General features: G+C 37.2%; 1 protein-coding gene across 1 annotated transcript in view; it reads right to left on the bottom strand.

Moving 5' to 3' along the window:
- The window catches only part of LOC118846467 (cytochrome P450 2J2-like), a 44812-nt gene extending 30960 nt beyond the window's left edge, over window positions 1–13852 (bottom strand). The window contains exons 1-2 of the mRNA XM_036755029.1: window positions 13468–13852; window positions 10636–10798 (exon numbers count right to left, since the gene is read on the bottom strand). Coding sequence (XP_036610924.1) covers window positions 10636–10798; window positions 13468–13680 — 376 coding nt within the window. The 5' untranslated portion in view covers window positions 13681–13852. The remainder of the gene's footprint in view (window positions 1–10635; window positions 10799–13467) is intronic.
- Window positions 13853–14089: the final 237 nt, after the last annotated feature.

The raw sequence follows: 14089 nt of genomic DNA, 5'->3' as shown, positions 1-14089 counted from the left end.
CCATCAAAGGTGAGAATAATCCTGAATTAAAAAATGGACATTTGATGAACTGAAAGACTTTCAGGTATGTGTAATAAAAAGACCAGATCTTAATGGAAAATCTAATATTAAAGATCCAGAAGAAATGTATGGAAATTATTAAAGAATAATTATAATGATCTGATTAAAGTCAAACTGTTTATTTATGACACCAGAAAATGTTATCAATACTAGTAATTTTTTGGTTTTTAATATAAGTAATAGTCTTCTTAAAACTGTTATCATTACTAAGGTAGTTTGAAAGAAATGTTGGGGCCTAATTGTGTATGATGAGATGATTCTAAAAAGCATCATTAGTTAGGAAAATGGTAAAACAGTAAAATATCTCATAAAAATGGGGCATGAAAGGAAGAACTAAGACAGAGGAAGCAGATGGTTATGGAAGGCTAGTGATGGAAACTTCTCTGAAGAGATTTGAAAGTATTATGAACTTCTAGAGAGGTGAGAGACATGGGGGATATGGTAAAAGAGAGACTTTTAAAAAGATATATAGATTAAGATTAGGATGGTTGGGTAAATAGATAAAGGAGGAACTTTTAGAGTTTGGATAATATGAGGAATAAGAATATAAGGAAAGAACATAAGATAACAGTGATAGAGTATAAAAATTTTTGAGAAAGAAAATAGAAATAAGAAAAAATTCACGGAAATTAATTATAACTTCAGATGTGAATGGGGTGAATTTACCCATTAAATGGAAATAGATAGCAGAACAGATTCAAATTAGAATCCTGCAATATGTTGTTTACAAGAAACACATTTAAAATGAGAGATACACACAGAGTTAAATTCATTATGTTTCATCTGATGCAAAAAAAGCCAGGGGTAGCAATAACGATCTTAGACAAAGTTGTGGCTAAAAGGTACCATATACAATAAAACAATATCAATATGGAACCTGTATGTACCAAAAACTATAGAAGTTAATTTTTAAAAAGAAAAGTTAAATCACAAGTGGAGATAGTAGTATTATAATAGTGGGGGTCTTTAATCTTCTCTAATAACTAGATAAATCTAACCAAAAAATAAATAAGAATTAAGTTAAAGTAGAAAATAGAATTTTAGATAAACTAGAAACAATAGATATCTGGAGAGAATTGAATAAAAAAAATATATAGAAAGACATACAACTTTTTCTTTGCATGGTAACTTTACAAAAATTACCCACATACTAGTACATAAAAACTTATATTCAAAAGCAGAAAAAACAGAAATATTAAAAGTATCTTTTCAGATTATAATTAAATAAAATTATATTTAATAAAGGACAAAGGAAACATAGATCAAAAAACTAATTGGAGATTAAACAATCTAATCTTGAAAGATGACCAGGTTAAAGAAAAAATCTTAGAAACAATGATTTTATTAAAGAGAATGAAAAAATGAGAGCATATCAAAACAAATGAGATACAGCAAAAGCAGTGACTGGAGGAAAATTTATATCTCTAATAACACATAGAAAGAGCAAACTCATGAATTGGGCATGTGATTAAAAAAAACTAGAAAAAGAACAAATTAAAAATTCCCAACTAAAGACGAAATTGGAAATCCTAAAAATTAAAGGTGAGATTAATGAATTTGAGAGGAAAAACACTATTGAACTGCAACTCACACCAAATATCAAGGTAAGATTGAAATGGATACATGACCTAGACATAAAGAGAGATTTTACCAGAAATTTAAAAGAACAAGTATCATATTACTTATCAGATCTATGGATAGGTTAACAACTTATGAATAAACAAAATATAGACAGCAAAGTTAGGTGAAAATGGATAATTGGAAAAATATCATTTGATCATGGGTAGGCCTGACTAATATAATAAAAGTGACAATTCTACCTAAATTAATTTAATTATCCATTTTCATACCAAAGTACAAAAAACATGGAGCTAGAAAAAATAATAACAAAATTCATCTGGAAGAACAAAAGGTCAAGAATATCAATGGAATTAATGAAAAGAAATTCAAGGGAAGGTGGCCTAGCCATACAAGATCTAAAACTATATTATAAAGCAGAAATCATTGGAATTATTTGGTATTGGCTAAGAAATAGAGTGGTGGATCCATGGAATCAGTTAAGTACAAAAGACCCAGTAGTCAATGACTAGTCTAGTGTTTGAAAAGCCCAAAGACTCCAGCTTCTAGGATGAAAAACTAATTATTTGAGAGAAATTGGAAAACTAGAAAACAGCATGGCAGAATCTAGGCACACACCAACATTTTATATTGTAGACTATGATAAGATCAAAATGATTCCACCATTTAGACATAAGGGATGGTAATATAGGCAAAGTAGGAGAGCAAATGATAGTTTACCTGTGAGGAAGGGAAGAATTTATGACCAAATGATAGAGAGAGAACATTATGAAATGCAAAATGGATAATTTTGATTACATTAAATTAAAAAGGTTTTTTTTTCAAACAAGCAGAAAGCTGGGGGACAAATATTACTGCCAATGTTTCTGTTAAAGATCTCATTTTAAAATATATAGAGAACCTAGTCAAATTTATAAGAAAACAAGTAATTACCCTATTTATCAATGGTAAAAGGATATGAACAGGCAGTTTCCTGGGGAAGAAATTAAAGCTGTCTATAGTCATATGATGAAATGCTCTAAATCACTTATGAGTAGAGAAATGCATATTTAAACAGCTCTGAGGTACCGCCTCACACCTATCAGATTGGCTAATATGACAGAAAAGGAAAATAATAAATATAGGAGAAGATGTGGGAAAATTGGAACACTAATGCATTGTTGGTGGAGTTGTGCACTGATCCAACCATTCTGGAGAACAATTTGGAACTATGCCCAAAGGCTATAAAACTGCAAATCCTTTGATCCAGCAATACCACTAGTAGGTCTGTATTCCAAAGAGATCATTAAAGAGGAGAAAGGATCCATATGTACAAAAAATATTTATAGTAACTCTTTTTGTAGTGGCAAAGAATTTGAAATTGTGGTGGATCCCATCAATTGGGGATTAGCTGAACAAACTGTGGTATATAATTGTATGGAATACTATTGTACTGTAAGAAATGAAGAGCAGGTGGATTTCAGAAAAAAAAATCTTGGAAAGACTTAAATGAACTGAAGTGGACAGAAGCAAGAGAACATTGTACACAACAAGAGCAACGCTGTGAAATAATCAACAATGATAGACTTATATACTCTCAGCAATACACTGATCCAAGACAATTCCAAAAGACTCATAATGAAAAATGGTAAGCACATCCAGAGAAAGAACAGTGGAGTCTGAATGCAGATGAAAGCATACTATTTTAATTTTTTTCTTTTTTCTTTCTTTCTTGTGGTTCTTCCCTTTTGTTCTTATCCTTCTTTCACAACTTGAGTAATGTGGAAATATGTTTAACATTTTTGCATATGTATAACCTATGTCATATTGCTTAATGTCTTGGGGAGGTGGAAAAGAAAGGAGGGAAGGAGAAAAATTTGAAACTCAACATCTTAAAAAAAAGAATGTTGAAAACTCTCTTTATATGCAATTGAAAAAATACTATTAAGTATGAAACAATACTTTTAAGGCTATCCAATTAATAAAACTATGAGTTTGTTTTATGAAAAAAACAAATAAAATAGATTAAAAATTTGTTAATATTTTTAAAAGAGAGAGATCAAAACCAAATCACTAGTTTTAAAAATGAAAAGGGTGAATATACCCCTAATGATAAAGGTATTAAATAATTATAGGGAAAGCTATTAACAGAATTGATTACATCAATAATAAAATCTTAAAAATCATATTGTATATTAATATATTCAGAAAAAGCTCTTTATAAAGTACAACAATCATTTTTTTATTAAAAACACCCAAATGTATTGGTGATGAATGGATCTTTCCTTAAATCAATTAAAAAATGCATTTATCTAAAATCGTTAACAAGCATTATTTGTAATTGGGATAAACTAGTAGCCTTTCTAGCAAGTTCATGTGTGAAACAAGGATGTGTGTTGTCACCAACATTATTTGATATTATATTGGGATCCTAGCAATGGAGATAAGGGAAGAAAAGGAAACTGAAGGAATCAGAATAAGGAATAAGGCAATAAAACTATTTGTTTTTGCAGACAATGTGATGGTATAGTTGAAAATTCCAAACTCAATTAAAAAAAGTTAGGTGAAACAATAATTTTCGTAAAGTAGCAAGATATAAAGCAAATCCATAAAACTCATCAGCATTCCTATATATCACAAAAAAGATCTTCTACAAGGATAGTAAAAATAACATATTTAAAACAACTCTAGACAGTATAAAATATCTGGGAGTCCACCCGCCAAAAATAACTAGGAATTATAAACAAAATAATGAAGAAAAAAACTTATGCAAATAAAATCATATTTAAATAATTGGAGATATATCAATTGTTCGTCAGTAGGCTGGGCCAACATAATAAAAATGAACACTTTACACCAAATATTTTATATATGAAACACCATCCCAATCAAGTCACCAAATTATGCTTTTACTGAATTAGAAAGAAATCATAAAATTCATTTGCAAAAACAAAAAGTGAAGAATATGAAAGGAAATTGTGAAAAATGTATAAAGGAAGGAAGTTTATCAATACTAAACCTTAAATTGTATTTAAAGGCAGTAATTATTTACACTATCAGTATTGGCTAAGCAATAGAAAGGTAGGTCAGTGTAATAGAGGAGACATACAATTTACAGCAGCAGATAACCATAATAAATTTGGATTTGACAATTGAAAAGACTAAAGTTTTGAGGATAGGAATTCATTATTTGGTAAAAATTGTTGGGAAAACCAGAAAGCAGTATGGCAGAAACTGGACATGGACCAACATCTCATACCATATACAAGATAACATAAAAATGGATACATGACCTGGATATAAGGAGAGATTTTACAAGAAAATTAGAAGAACATGTGAATATATTACTTATCAAACTTATGGATAGGCGAACAATTTATGAATAAGCAAAACATAGAGAGCAAAGGTAGGTGAAAATGGATAATTTTGATTACATTAAATTTAAAAGAAAATTAGTACAAATATAACCAGAATTATAAGGAAAGTAGAAAATTAGGAGAAGAATTATAGACAGTTTATCAGATAAAGCTTTCATATCTAAAATATAGAGAGAACTTTATCAAATATAAAAGAATATGAGTCATTCCCCAACTGATAAATGGTCAAAGAATGTGGTCAGTTTTCCAATGAAGAAACCAAAGCAATTTATAGTCATATGAAAAAATGCTCTAAATCATTATTGATTAGAGAAATGCTGATTAAGACAATTTTGAGATATCATTTTATACCTACCAGATTGGCTAAAATGGTTCAAGAGGAGGACAACAGGAGTTAGAGGGGATGTGGAAAAATTGGGACATGAATTCATTATTGGTGGAATTGTGAACTAGAACAACCATTCTGGAGAGCTATCTGGAACTACACCCATAGTGTTACTAAACTATCTAAAGCCTTTGGCCCAGTAATACCACTACTAGGTCTACTTCCAAAGATGATTAGGGAAAAGGGAAAATAATTTATCTGTTCTAAAATGTTTATAATAGGTCTCTTTGTGTTGGGAAAGAAATGGAGATTACTGGAATGCCCATCAATTGGCTGAACAAGTTGTGGTATGTGATTATGATGGAATACTACTGATACACAAGAAATGGTGAGCTCGATAATCTTAGAAAAAAACATGGAAAGAATTGCATGAAATATTGAAGAGTTAAGTGAGCAGAAACCAAGAAAACATTGTGCAATATAACGGCAATATTGTTTAAACAAGACCAATTGAATAAGTTATCTTGTCTATTATAATACCAATTATCAAGGACATATGAAGAAAAACATTATCTACACCCAGAGAAATAATAAATAGAAGTATGTGTAGAATAATTTTAACTATATATGGATATATACACACGTATTATATATTCACACCTATGTGTCTAATAGTAGCCATCTCTAGAGAGGGGAGTGAAGGGAAGAAAAATAGGAAAAACAGATATTTACTTGATAATATTGCTGGATATTTGAAAGGAATATTAAGTTTTGCCTAACAGATTAACAGTTTCATGAGCAATCATTTTTATATTATACTGTGTTCAAGAAACACTTTTTTATTCTATAAATTAAAAATAAAATATGAATTTTTAAAATTAAAACAAAACAAAAAGACTTTGATCTGGGACTTCAATTTTACTAAATTCTTTCAGATGCAGGTGGCTCTGCTGGTACCTGCACCATCATGTGGGCCAATGGGACTAAAGGCAGAATCATAGATGCTTCAGAGCTGGAAGGAATATTAGAGGTCACCCAGTCTAATTTGCATCCAGAAAATAACAGTAACATAACTTACTGGAAAGCTTTTCTTGAAGATTTCCAATGAGGAGGAGTCTACCACCTCTGTAGGAAAACCATTTCATTTTTGGACAGCTCTGCTGGTTAGGCAGTTTTTTCCTATCATAAGGCCAAATTGTACCCCTCCTGCAACTCTCACCTTTTTCTGGGTGAAGAACAAATTAATAGCTTTTCTATTAACAGATGTTCAAACTGTCAAAGACAGTCATCTTACTGTATTGGCAACCAAAAATGGGCTCCTTAGCACTTAGTCAACAAGTGCCCTTGACTAGTTTGGCTTTTTCCCCTGAACTGAATACTGTTTGTATGTTGGACTGGAGTAAGCTTGTCGGCCCCTTCACCTTGCTTCCCTTGCTTAAGCTGATGGAAAGAACCTGTGCTTTCCCGGTCAACCCCTTCACCTTGCTTAAGCAGATTGAAAGAACCTGTGCTTTCCCCGGCGTACCTTACACCCCCGCAAAAGCCGGATGGTTAAAAGCAGCTCCTGTTGGAGCCAGAGGCTGCTATAGCCACAGCCACAGCTGAAGCAGGAGCTGCCAGTAGCAGAGCTGACCTACGGGAGGAAGCTGAACAAAGACTTCAGGCCAGTGGGTAATCTTTTTACCATAGAGGGGGAAGCATGATTTTGCTTTACGCAATCATGCTTCTCTGTAGCCTCCTGGTTACTCTTTCAAGGCGTACTTATTGGGCCTGGAAGCTTTTGATCAATATATCAAAATGGGGTTGCTGGTTCATGGGTTGGTTACTGTGGAGCCTAAATATATGTTTTGATTCTTCTACCTTCTACTTTGAGAGTTTCTTATATCCGGCGGTTCCGAACCTTTCAGACATGTTTATGATCCTCTTTGAGATTATAAACTCTGCCCTCCTAATACATTTGGCGACGAGGATGGGATCGCTAGGTATAAGATCTCTATTTAGAAGCAGAACAATTCCAGAGGAAGAGATGAATATCCCAGGATGGGAGGATCCATTTTATTCCTCCCTAGCAAAAGAATTGGCTAAAAAAGCTGGACCCTGTGAAAACTGGGAACCAAGGCTACGGAGAGGAGATCCTAGGGATTTAGAAAAGTGTTTACAAGAAGTTGGGATTCAGTCAGGGGCATCACTATCTAGGCAAAGCTGGATAGTGTTATCAGCCTACCGGCTAGTATACGAAAGATTGAGATTAAGTGAAAGAGATGGGGGCACTCCTACCCCACAGCAAGAAGGGGAATCTCAGATAGCAGGAGACCAAACTGACTCAAATGAGAACTTTTCTATTAATGTGGCTAAGAGCAACAGGAGACCAAAAAAGCCCAGAGTGCATTTCAACCCAGCCCAGAAAGAGCCTGACTGCCTGCTTCGTCCTAGCCATGGTGGCAGAGGAAGTGAGTGGGGGGAAAATGAGACAATGTTAGGGGCTGAGGCACAAAACACTACTGGGGTTCAGGATGTCCCTCACACAGAGAAGAGGAGATGGTTAAATGATCAGACAAGAGCTCGACCCATACAAAGGAGGAAGACAGAAACCCGAGGTGAAGATTCAGTTACAAGGGAAATTCAGGAAGATTTCTCACCGCAAGAGGTCACAGATATTTTGAGTAGATTCAGCCAAAGAATAGGAGAACCATTGATATCTTGGATGGTAAGACTCAGTGATCAAGGGGCCAGTGGAATATCAGTAGATAGGACAGACTGTATGAGATTCATAGGTATCAGCCATGATCCTCTAGTTCAACAAGCTTTTAGGGAACATCATCAGCAAGGAGATGGTGATAGCAGGACTACTCTGTTGGCATTAGCCGCTGTGGGATGCAATAAGAGATATGCTACTGATTCTATGTGGCCCACTGAGCACAGACCCTGGTATTCACTTAGAGATTGTATCATGAGACTAAAGGAGGAGGTGATGAAGACTGCCATTATGATAGGAACCGCAGACAAATATTACAATGATCCAATGGGACTGCCTCATAGGAATTTAATAATTAGAACAGCTCCCCCTGCTTATAAACAACTAATTTTGAATTTATTACTTGGAGAAGTAGGGAGCCGTCTTACAACAGTGATAAATAAGATTTTACAGTTACATGACTTAGGTGACTGGGGAAGGGATAGATCTCCTCGAGAGAGAAGGGTGAATAACCAGCAAACTTGGCGCCAAAGGAGAGTAACAAGGAAAGAAATGTTTACTGCTCTATTGAGAGCAGGGGTAGGTTTTGAAATGATAGATGGAATTCCAACCAATGAATTATATAGAATGTATAGAGATAAAGGACTTGATAACAGGAGAAACAGGGAAATAAGAACTGCTCCTGCAAGCCCACAAGCCACTCAGACTGAAGGTGACCTTGTGTGATTAACAGATGAAAACTTGTACATCTGGGGAAAGGCTGGGAGGACAATCCTAGTCTCTATCTAGGATGGGATCCTCTTAGTTTAATTTTCCCATTGTGTTTCCTTGTACATCTGGGGAAAGGCTGAGAGGACAATCTTAGTCTCTATCTAGGGTGGGATCCTCTTGGCTTCCTCATTATGTTCCTTTTGAAAAGAAACATTTCCCACCTGAGTTTGGCTCTGATGTTGGATCTTTGCATAACTGAAATCTCAACCAAACTTGAGATGATTTTATTTGAAGAATAATAGTCCATACTTGTCTACTCTTTTTGTCCTTTGTTTTGGCTAACGTTGTTGCTAGTTTTGTCTCCTTTAGGCTTAAGTACCTTGCACTTTCCAGTGACTGCCTAAGCATGTAGTGTTCTTGGAATTCCTGCCAGCTCGCTGAAAGAACTGACCTCTGGAATGGGACTTTATGGGGCAGGGCCATCTCTACATCCAATTTCAGCATGAAGAAGCTATGGAAAATGAGACCTTCACCCCTTACCCCAAGATTTTGAGCCCCAATCGTTCAAGGGGGGTGGGAATGATGATAGTGTTCTATGTTTACTTATTTTGTGTTATCTTTGCTATGTTGTTTTATTATTATGATATTATTGATCCTATGTAATGGATACAAGGATTTAGGGGTGGACATTTGAATTATTAATAATTATTTTTGGGATGATTGATTGAAGAGATTATCTTGCTGGGACCTAGGGGTGGATCACATTTGAATCATAAACCAATATTTAGGAATGTCACCAAATGATATGTTTTGCTTTATTATGAATGATATGTTTTAGTTTCCTTTGTAATTGGATCACAATGTATGTTCTAGGATACATGGCTGATTAGATTATGTATCCTATAACAAGGGGTGGAGTGTATTGGCAACCAAAAATGGGCTCCTTAGCACTTAGTCAACAAGTGCCCTTGACTAGTTTGGCTTTTTCCCCTGAACTGAATACTGTTTGTATGTTGGACTGGAGTAAGCTTGTCGGCCCCTTCACCTTGCTTCCCTTGCTTAAGCTGATGGAAAGAACCTGTGCTTTCCCGGTCAACCCCTTCACCTTGCTTAAGCAGATTGAAAGAACCTGTGCTTTCCCCGGCGTACCTTACACCCCCGCAAAAGCTGGATGGTTAAAAGCAGCTCCTGTTGGAGCCAGAGGCTGCTATAGCCACAGCCACAGCTGAAGCAGGAGCTGCCAGTAGCAGAGCTGACCTACGGGAGGAAGCTGAACAAAGACTTCAGGCCAGTGGGTAATCTTTTTACCATAGAGGGGGAAGCATGATTTTGCTTTACGCAATCATGCTTCTCTGTAGCCTCCTGGTTACTCTTTCAAGGCGTACTTATTGGGCCTGGAAGCTTTTGATCAATATATCAAAATGGGGTTGCTGGTTCATGGGTTGGTTACTGTGGAGCCTAAATATATGTTTTGATTCTTCTACCTTCTACTTTGAGAGTTTCTTATATCCGGCGGTTCCGAACCTTTCAGACATGTTTATGATCCTCTTTGAGATTATAAACTCTGCCCTCCTAATACACTTACCTCTCTTCAACCTCGCACCCCTACACTGATTCTTCATGTCCTTAAGTTAAACACTCCAAGCTCCTTCAACTGATACTTGTATAGGATGAATTAGAACCCCTTTACCATCCTCATTGCCCTCTCCCTCAATCCTATTCCTCTCCTCTCATTTTCAGACATGAAGGAAAGAAACTCAAAAGGCCTATTTTTTTCTATCACGTTTCTTCTAGACACAAGACTTCTATAATGGGTTGGAATTCTTCAGGAATGATGAAGTACAGGAATCAAAGATGTGTTTCAATGAATCCTGGAGATGAAAATACTTATAATAATTCAAAGAACTCACCGAGTGATTTAAAGACATGTAAGTTGATAGGAAATTGGGGACGATCAATAAACACATGGTCTTGGTTGACCAGGACCTCCTTGATCAGTGGCAATCCAGTAACCATTATAAAGCTGGAACTGCCCACATGTGTGCTGAAAACATTTCCATATTCTCTGGCAAGCTGAAAAAGAATTAGTTTGAGTTGCAAACTTCTGTTGCCTTTCAGGCTATTTTTTGTCTATACTGTTATCAGATAACATTCTAGCAATGTAAAACATCATTTCCAGTGGAGCCCACTCAATTCAATCTGATCCCATTCCACTGAATTCAAGTCACCTCAACCCAAAAAACACTCAATCTTCCAACTACTGTATATCCCAAGCCTTGTGTTAGGAGCTGAACAGACAGTCACAAACATCAAACAGTTCCTTACCTTGAGGAATTGACATTGGAAGGAAATAATCTGTGCATATATAAGTAAATACAGAATATATGCAAAATAAGTTATAAGTGATTTGAGGGGAAAGTAGCACCTGGGAAGGATCAAAAAGGCTTCTTGCAGGAGATGGGACCCTAAAGCTGAGCTTTGATGGAAACTAGGAATTCCAAAAGATTCAGGGAAGAGGGCTCCAGAGTGGCTGCTACATTCAAGGCAGAATGTTGGGCTAAGAATATATGACAAAGAAAAACTCAGAGTTTAATGCCTGGGAAAGACTTAGAAGTCAACACTTGAACCATTACCAAGTTCATTGAAGTGGGTAGAATATAAGCTCCCAGAGGGCAGGGGCAGTTTTATTTTTTTTTTAATCTCTAGCACCTAGCATACTACCCGTACTTAGCAGGTACTTATGAAATACTTGTTAATTGATCAATTCATTGATTCATTGGGTCTTTCCCCACTGACACCCATCAAGGCCCTTTCGAAATTCAATAGATGGTCTTTGGGAAAGACTAGAAGGAAAAAAAACAATCAATGTTGCTGCCAACATAGTCACGAGCTTCTCTGAACTTAGCAAGACTTGTCCTCAGGTCACAGACACCCTGAGAGTCTGTCACCACACCCTTTTCTGAAGCCATTACAGCTTGACAGGGCCTGAGAATACTGATCTTCTTCTTCAAGGACCAGTGACAGTGAAGAACGTCAAGTTGATAACATATGATGACTTCAGGAGCCATGGATATTAGACTTCAAAAAGAAAAAAAAAATGTGAGGTGATGGGTCAGATATTATAAGGTCTTATGACTGGGTTCAGATCCTACCTTTAACCCCTCTCAGGAACCAGTCCCTGAACGCTTTTCCAAGATTTAGCTTCTGCATATGGGGTAGTTATGTCAAAAGGGTGTGCTGAGGATCCAATGGAATGATGCAAAGTTCTCTGCAAATGTGCAAGGGCTATCTCAATCTCACCTGGGAGGCAGCATAGGATAGTGCATAGAGACCCAGCATCAGCACCATAAAGACCTGGGTTCACCTTCCACCTCTTACCCATGCCAGTTATATGACTGTTCCCAAAGCACTTTTGAGTGTCCCAGGTAGGAGGTCAGTAGGTTACTCTTATATCTGTGCTTAGCCCTAGGCTGCCTAACATTTTATCAATGGCAGAGATGGAGTGCTCATCTGATTTGCAGTCAATGCTATGTTGGGAAGGGTAGCTGGGTGATGGAGTCAACCAAAAAATTTTGATGTTCTCTGGTTGGGCTGAAGGCAATAAAGTCAAATTCAAAAGGGATAAATGTAAAATCTCACACTAAATACACAAAACAATTTCAAAATGACACTTGCTCTAGAAAAGATCTGATTCTTGCCAACTTGGTTTTCTTTAAATTTTGATAACTGCATTTCATTATAATCAGTTTCTGTTATAATCCTACATTATGCCTTTAAAATCATAATTCTGAGGGGATGTCCTTTGCTTTTACCTGACTGACTTCCAGAGGGGTCCAGGAAACAAAACAAATGTGAAACATTTGTTATATAAGGTTTGAGCAGACTCTCCCTAACGTGAGTCAGCAGTGCAACGTGTCAGGTTAAAAACATCATTGTTAGTTTTTGATGAACTTAATAGAAAGGAACACTACCGGGATGTTGGCAGCATTATAGTAACAACCGAAATTTAGCAGTAAGGAAAGTGAATGTCAGAGACCTGACACGGCTTGTCCAAAGTCTTAAGATCAGAGTCATGGCCCATGGGCCCTTAACCTTTCCTCTCTCTTGTTGTTGGTGTCCCTTAGTTGGTCTGGTGAATCGTGTGAATCCCTTCTCAGAAGACAGTTTTTAAATGCATAAAATATATAGAATTAGAAAGAAAGCCAAGTGTATTAAAATGCAGCGATGAAAAAGTTTTTAACCAAAATTCAACAGCCCCAGTTAAGTACCTCTAAGGGACATCAGAGGCTGCTTATGCCAAGTACTGTGCTCAGTAAAAGAAAATCTCCCAAGAAGCTCACCTACTAATTTATAGATAAATATAATAGTAATGATAGCTGACAGGTGCATAAAGCTTAATGGGTGCCAGTCACTATGGAATCACAGGCATTGAATCAGAAGGGACTTCAGCAGCCATCCAATCCTGACCAAATACAAAAGGAAACTACCCAACAACACACACCAGAAGTGATGAACATATGACTTTTTCCAGGTTGCACAGGTCAGAAGACAGATGCGTACCCAGGCCCCTAAGCCCCAAACCCGACATTCTTTCCATTTCAGGAGGCTGTTTCCCAGGCATTGCTATAGCAGGGATGGACATGAGTGCTTGTGGCTGTCCGATCCAGCACATCCTCCAGGGCACCAGTTCCCATGCCCCACTGACAGCCAGTGAAATTTCACACTTTCATCTCACTCCTTACCTTTTGAATGGTCATTCTGGGATTTTTAAAGTCCATCTGGAAGATGTTGCCTACTATGGGCAGCCCAGGAGGTCCAGGGGGATAGTTGAGATGCTGCCTCCTCCTCTGCAGATACTGTGCCAGGATCAGGAGTATGGCAGAGAGGAGCAGGAGGGTCTCCAGTGGGGCTTTTTCCCAAAGGGCAGGGAGCACGGCTCCCAGAGGGGCCTGCATCTTTCCCCAGCTCCGGCACCAAGGCCAGACAAGCCAAGCTCCTCCTCCTTCTCCCTCTTCCTCTTCCTGCAGCAACAGCAGCAGCTATGGGGCTACCAGGAGCAGAGTTCATGTGAGGGACAAAGCTCAAGCTGTGTTGGAGCTTCTGCCTGGGCTGGCTTTCTAGGCCAGGCAGTTAAAGCTCCAGGGAGTGCCATCCTCGCCTCTGTACCCCAACCCTCTGCCCTCTGCCAGGGCCTGCCTCCTGGGAGTAAACATGTTCCACCCCTACAACCTTCTGCCTTGAAAAGAAGACTGCTGGGAATCAGAGAGACAACTTGGCCAGAGGTGCCTAAGAAGGCTCCACCCACAGTGGGGCCCAACTCACAGGTCCAGATTTGTGAGGGAGAAAGTGTGACTCAGAATATCA

The sequence above is a fragment of the Trichosurus vulpecula genome, chromosome 4, assembly GCF_011100635.1.
Source record: "Trichosurus vulpecula isolate mTriVul1 chromosome 4, mTriVul1.pri, whole genome shotgun sequence".
In the NCBI taxonomy this organism is placed as follows: domain Eukaryota; kingdom Metazoa; phylum Chordata; class Mammalia; order Diprotodontia; family Phalangeridae; genus Trichosurus; species Trichosurus vulpecula.
Note: the sequence above shows the minus strand (reverse complement) of the source record. Positions and strands in the feature narration are given on the sequence as shown.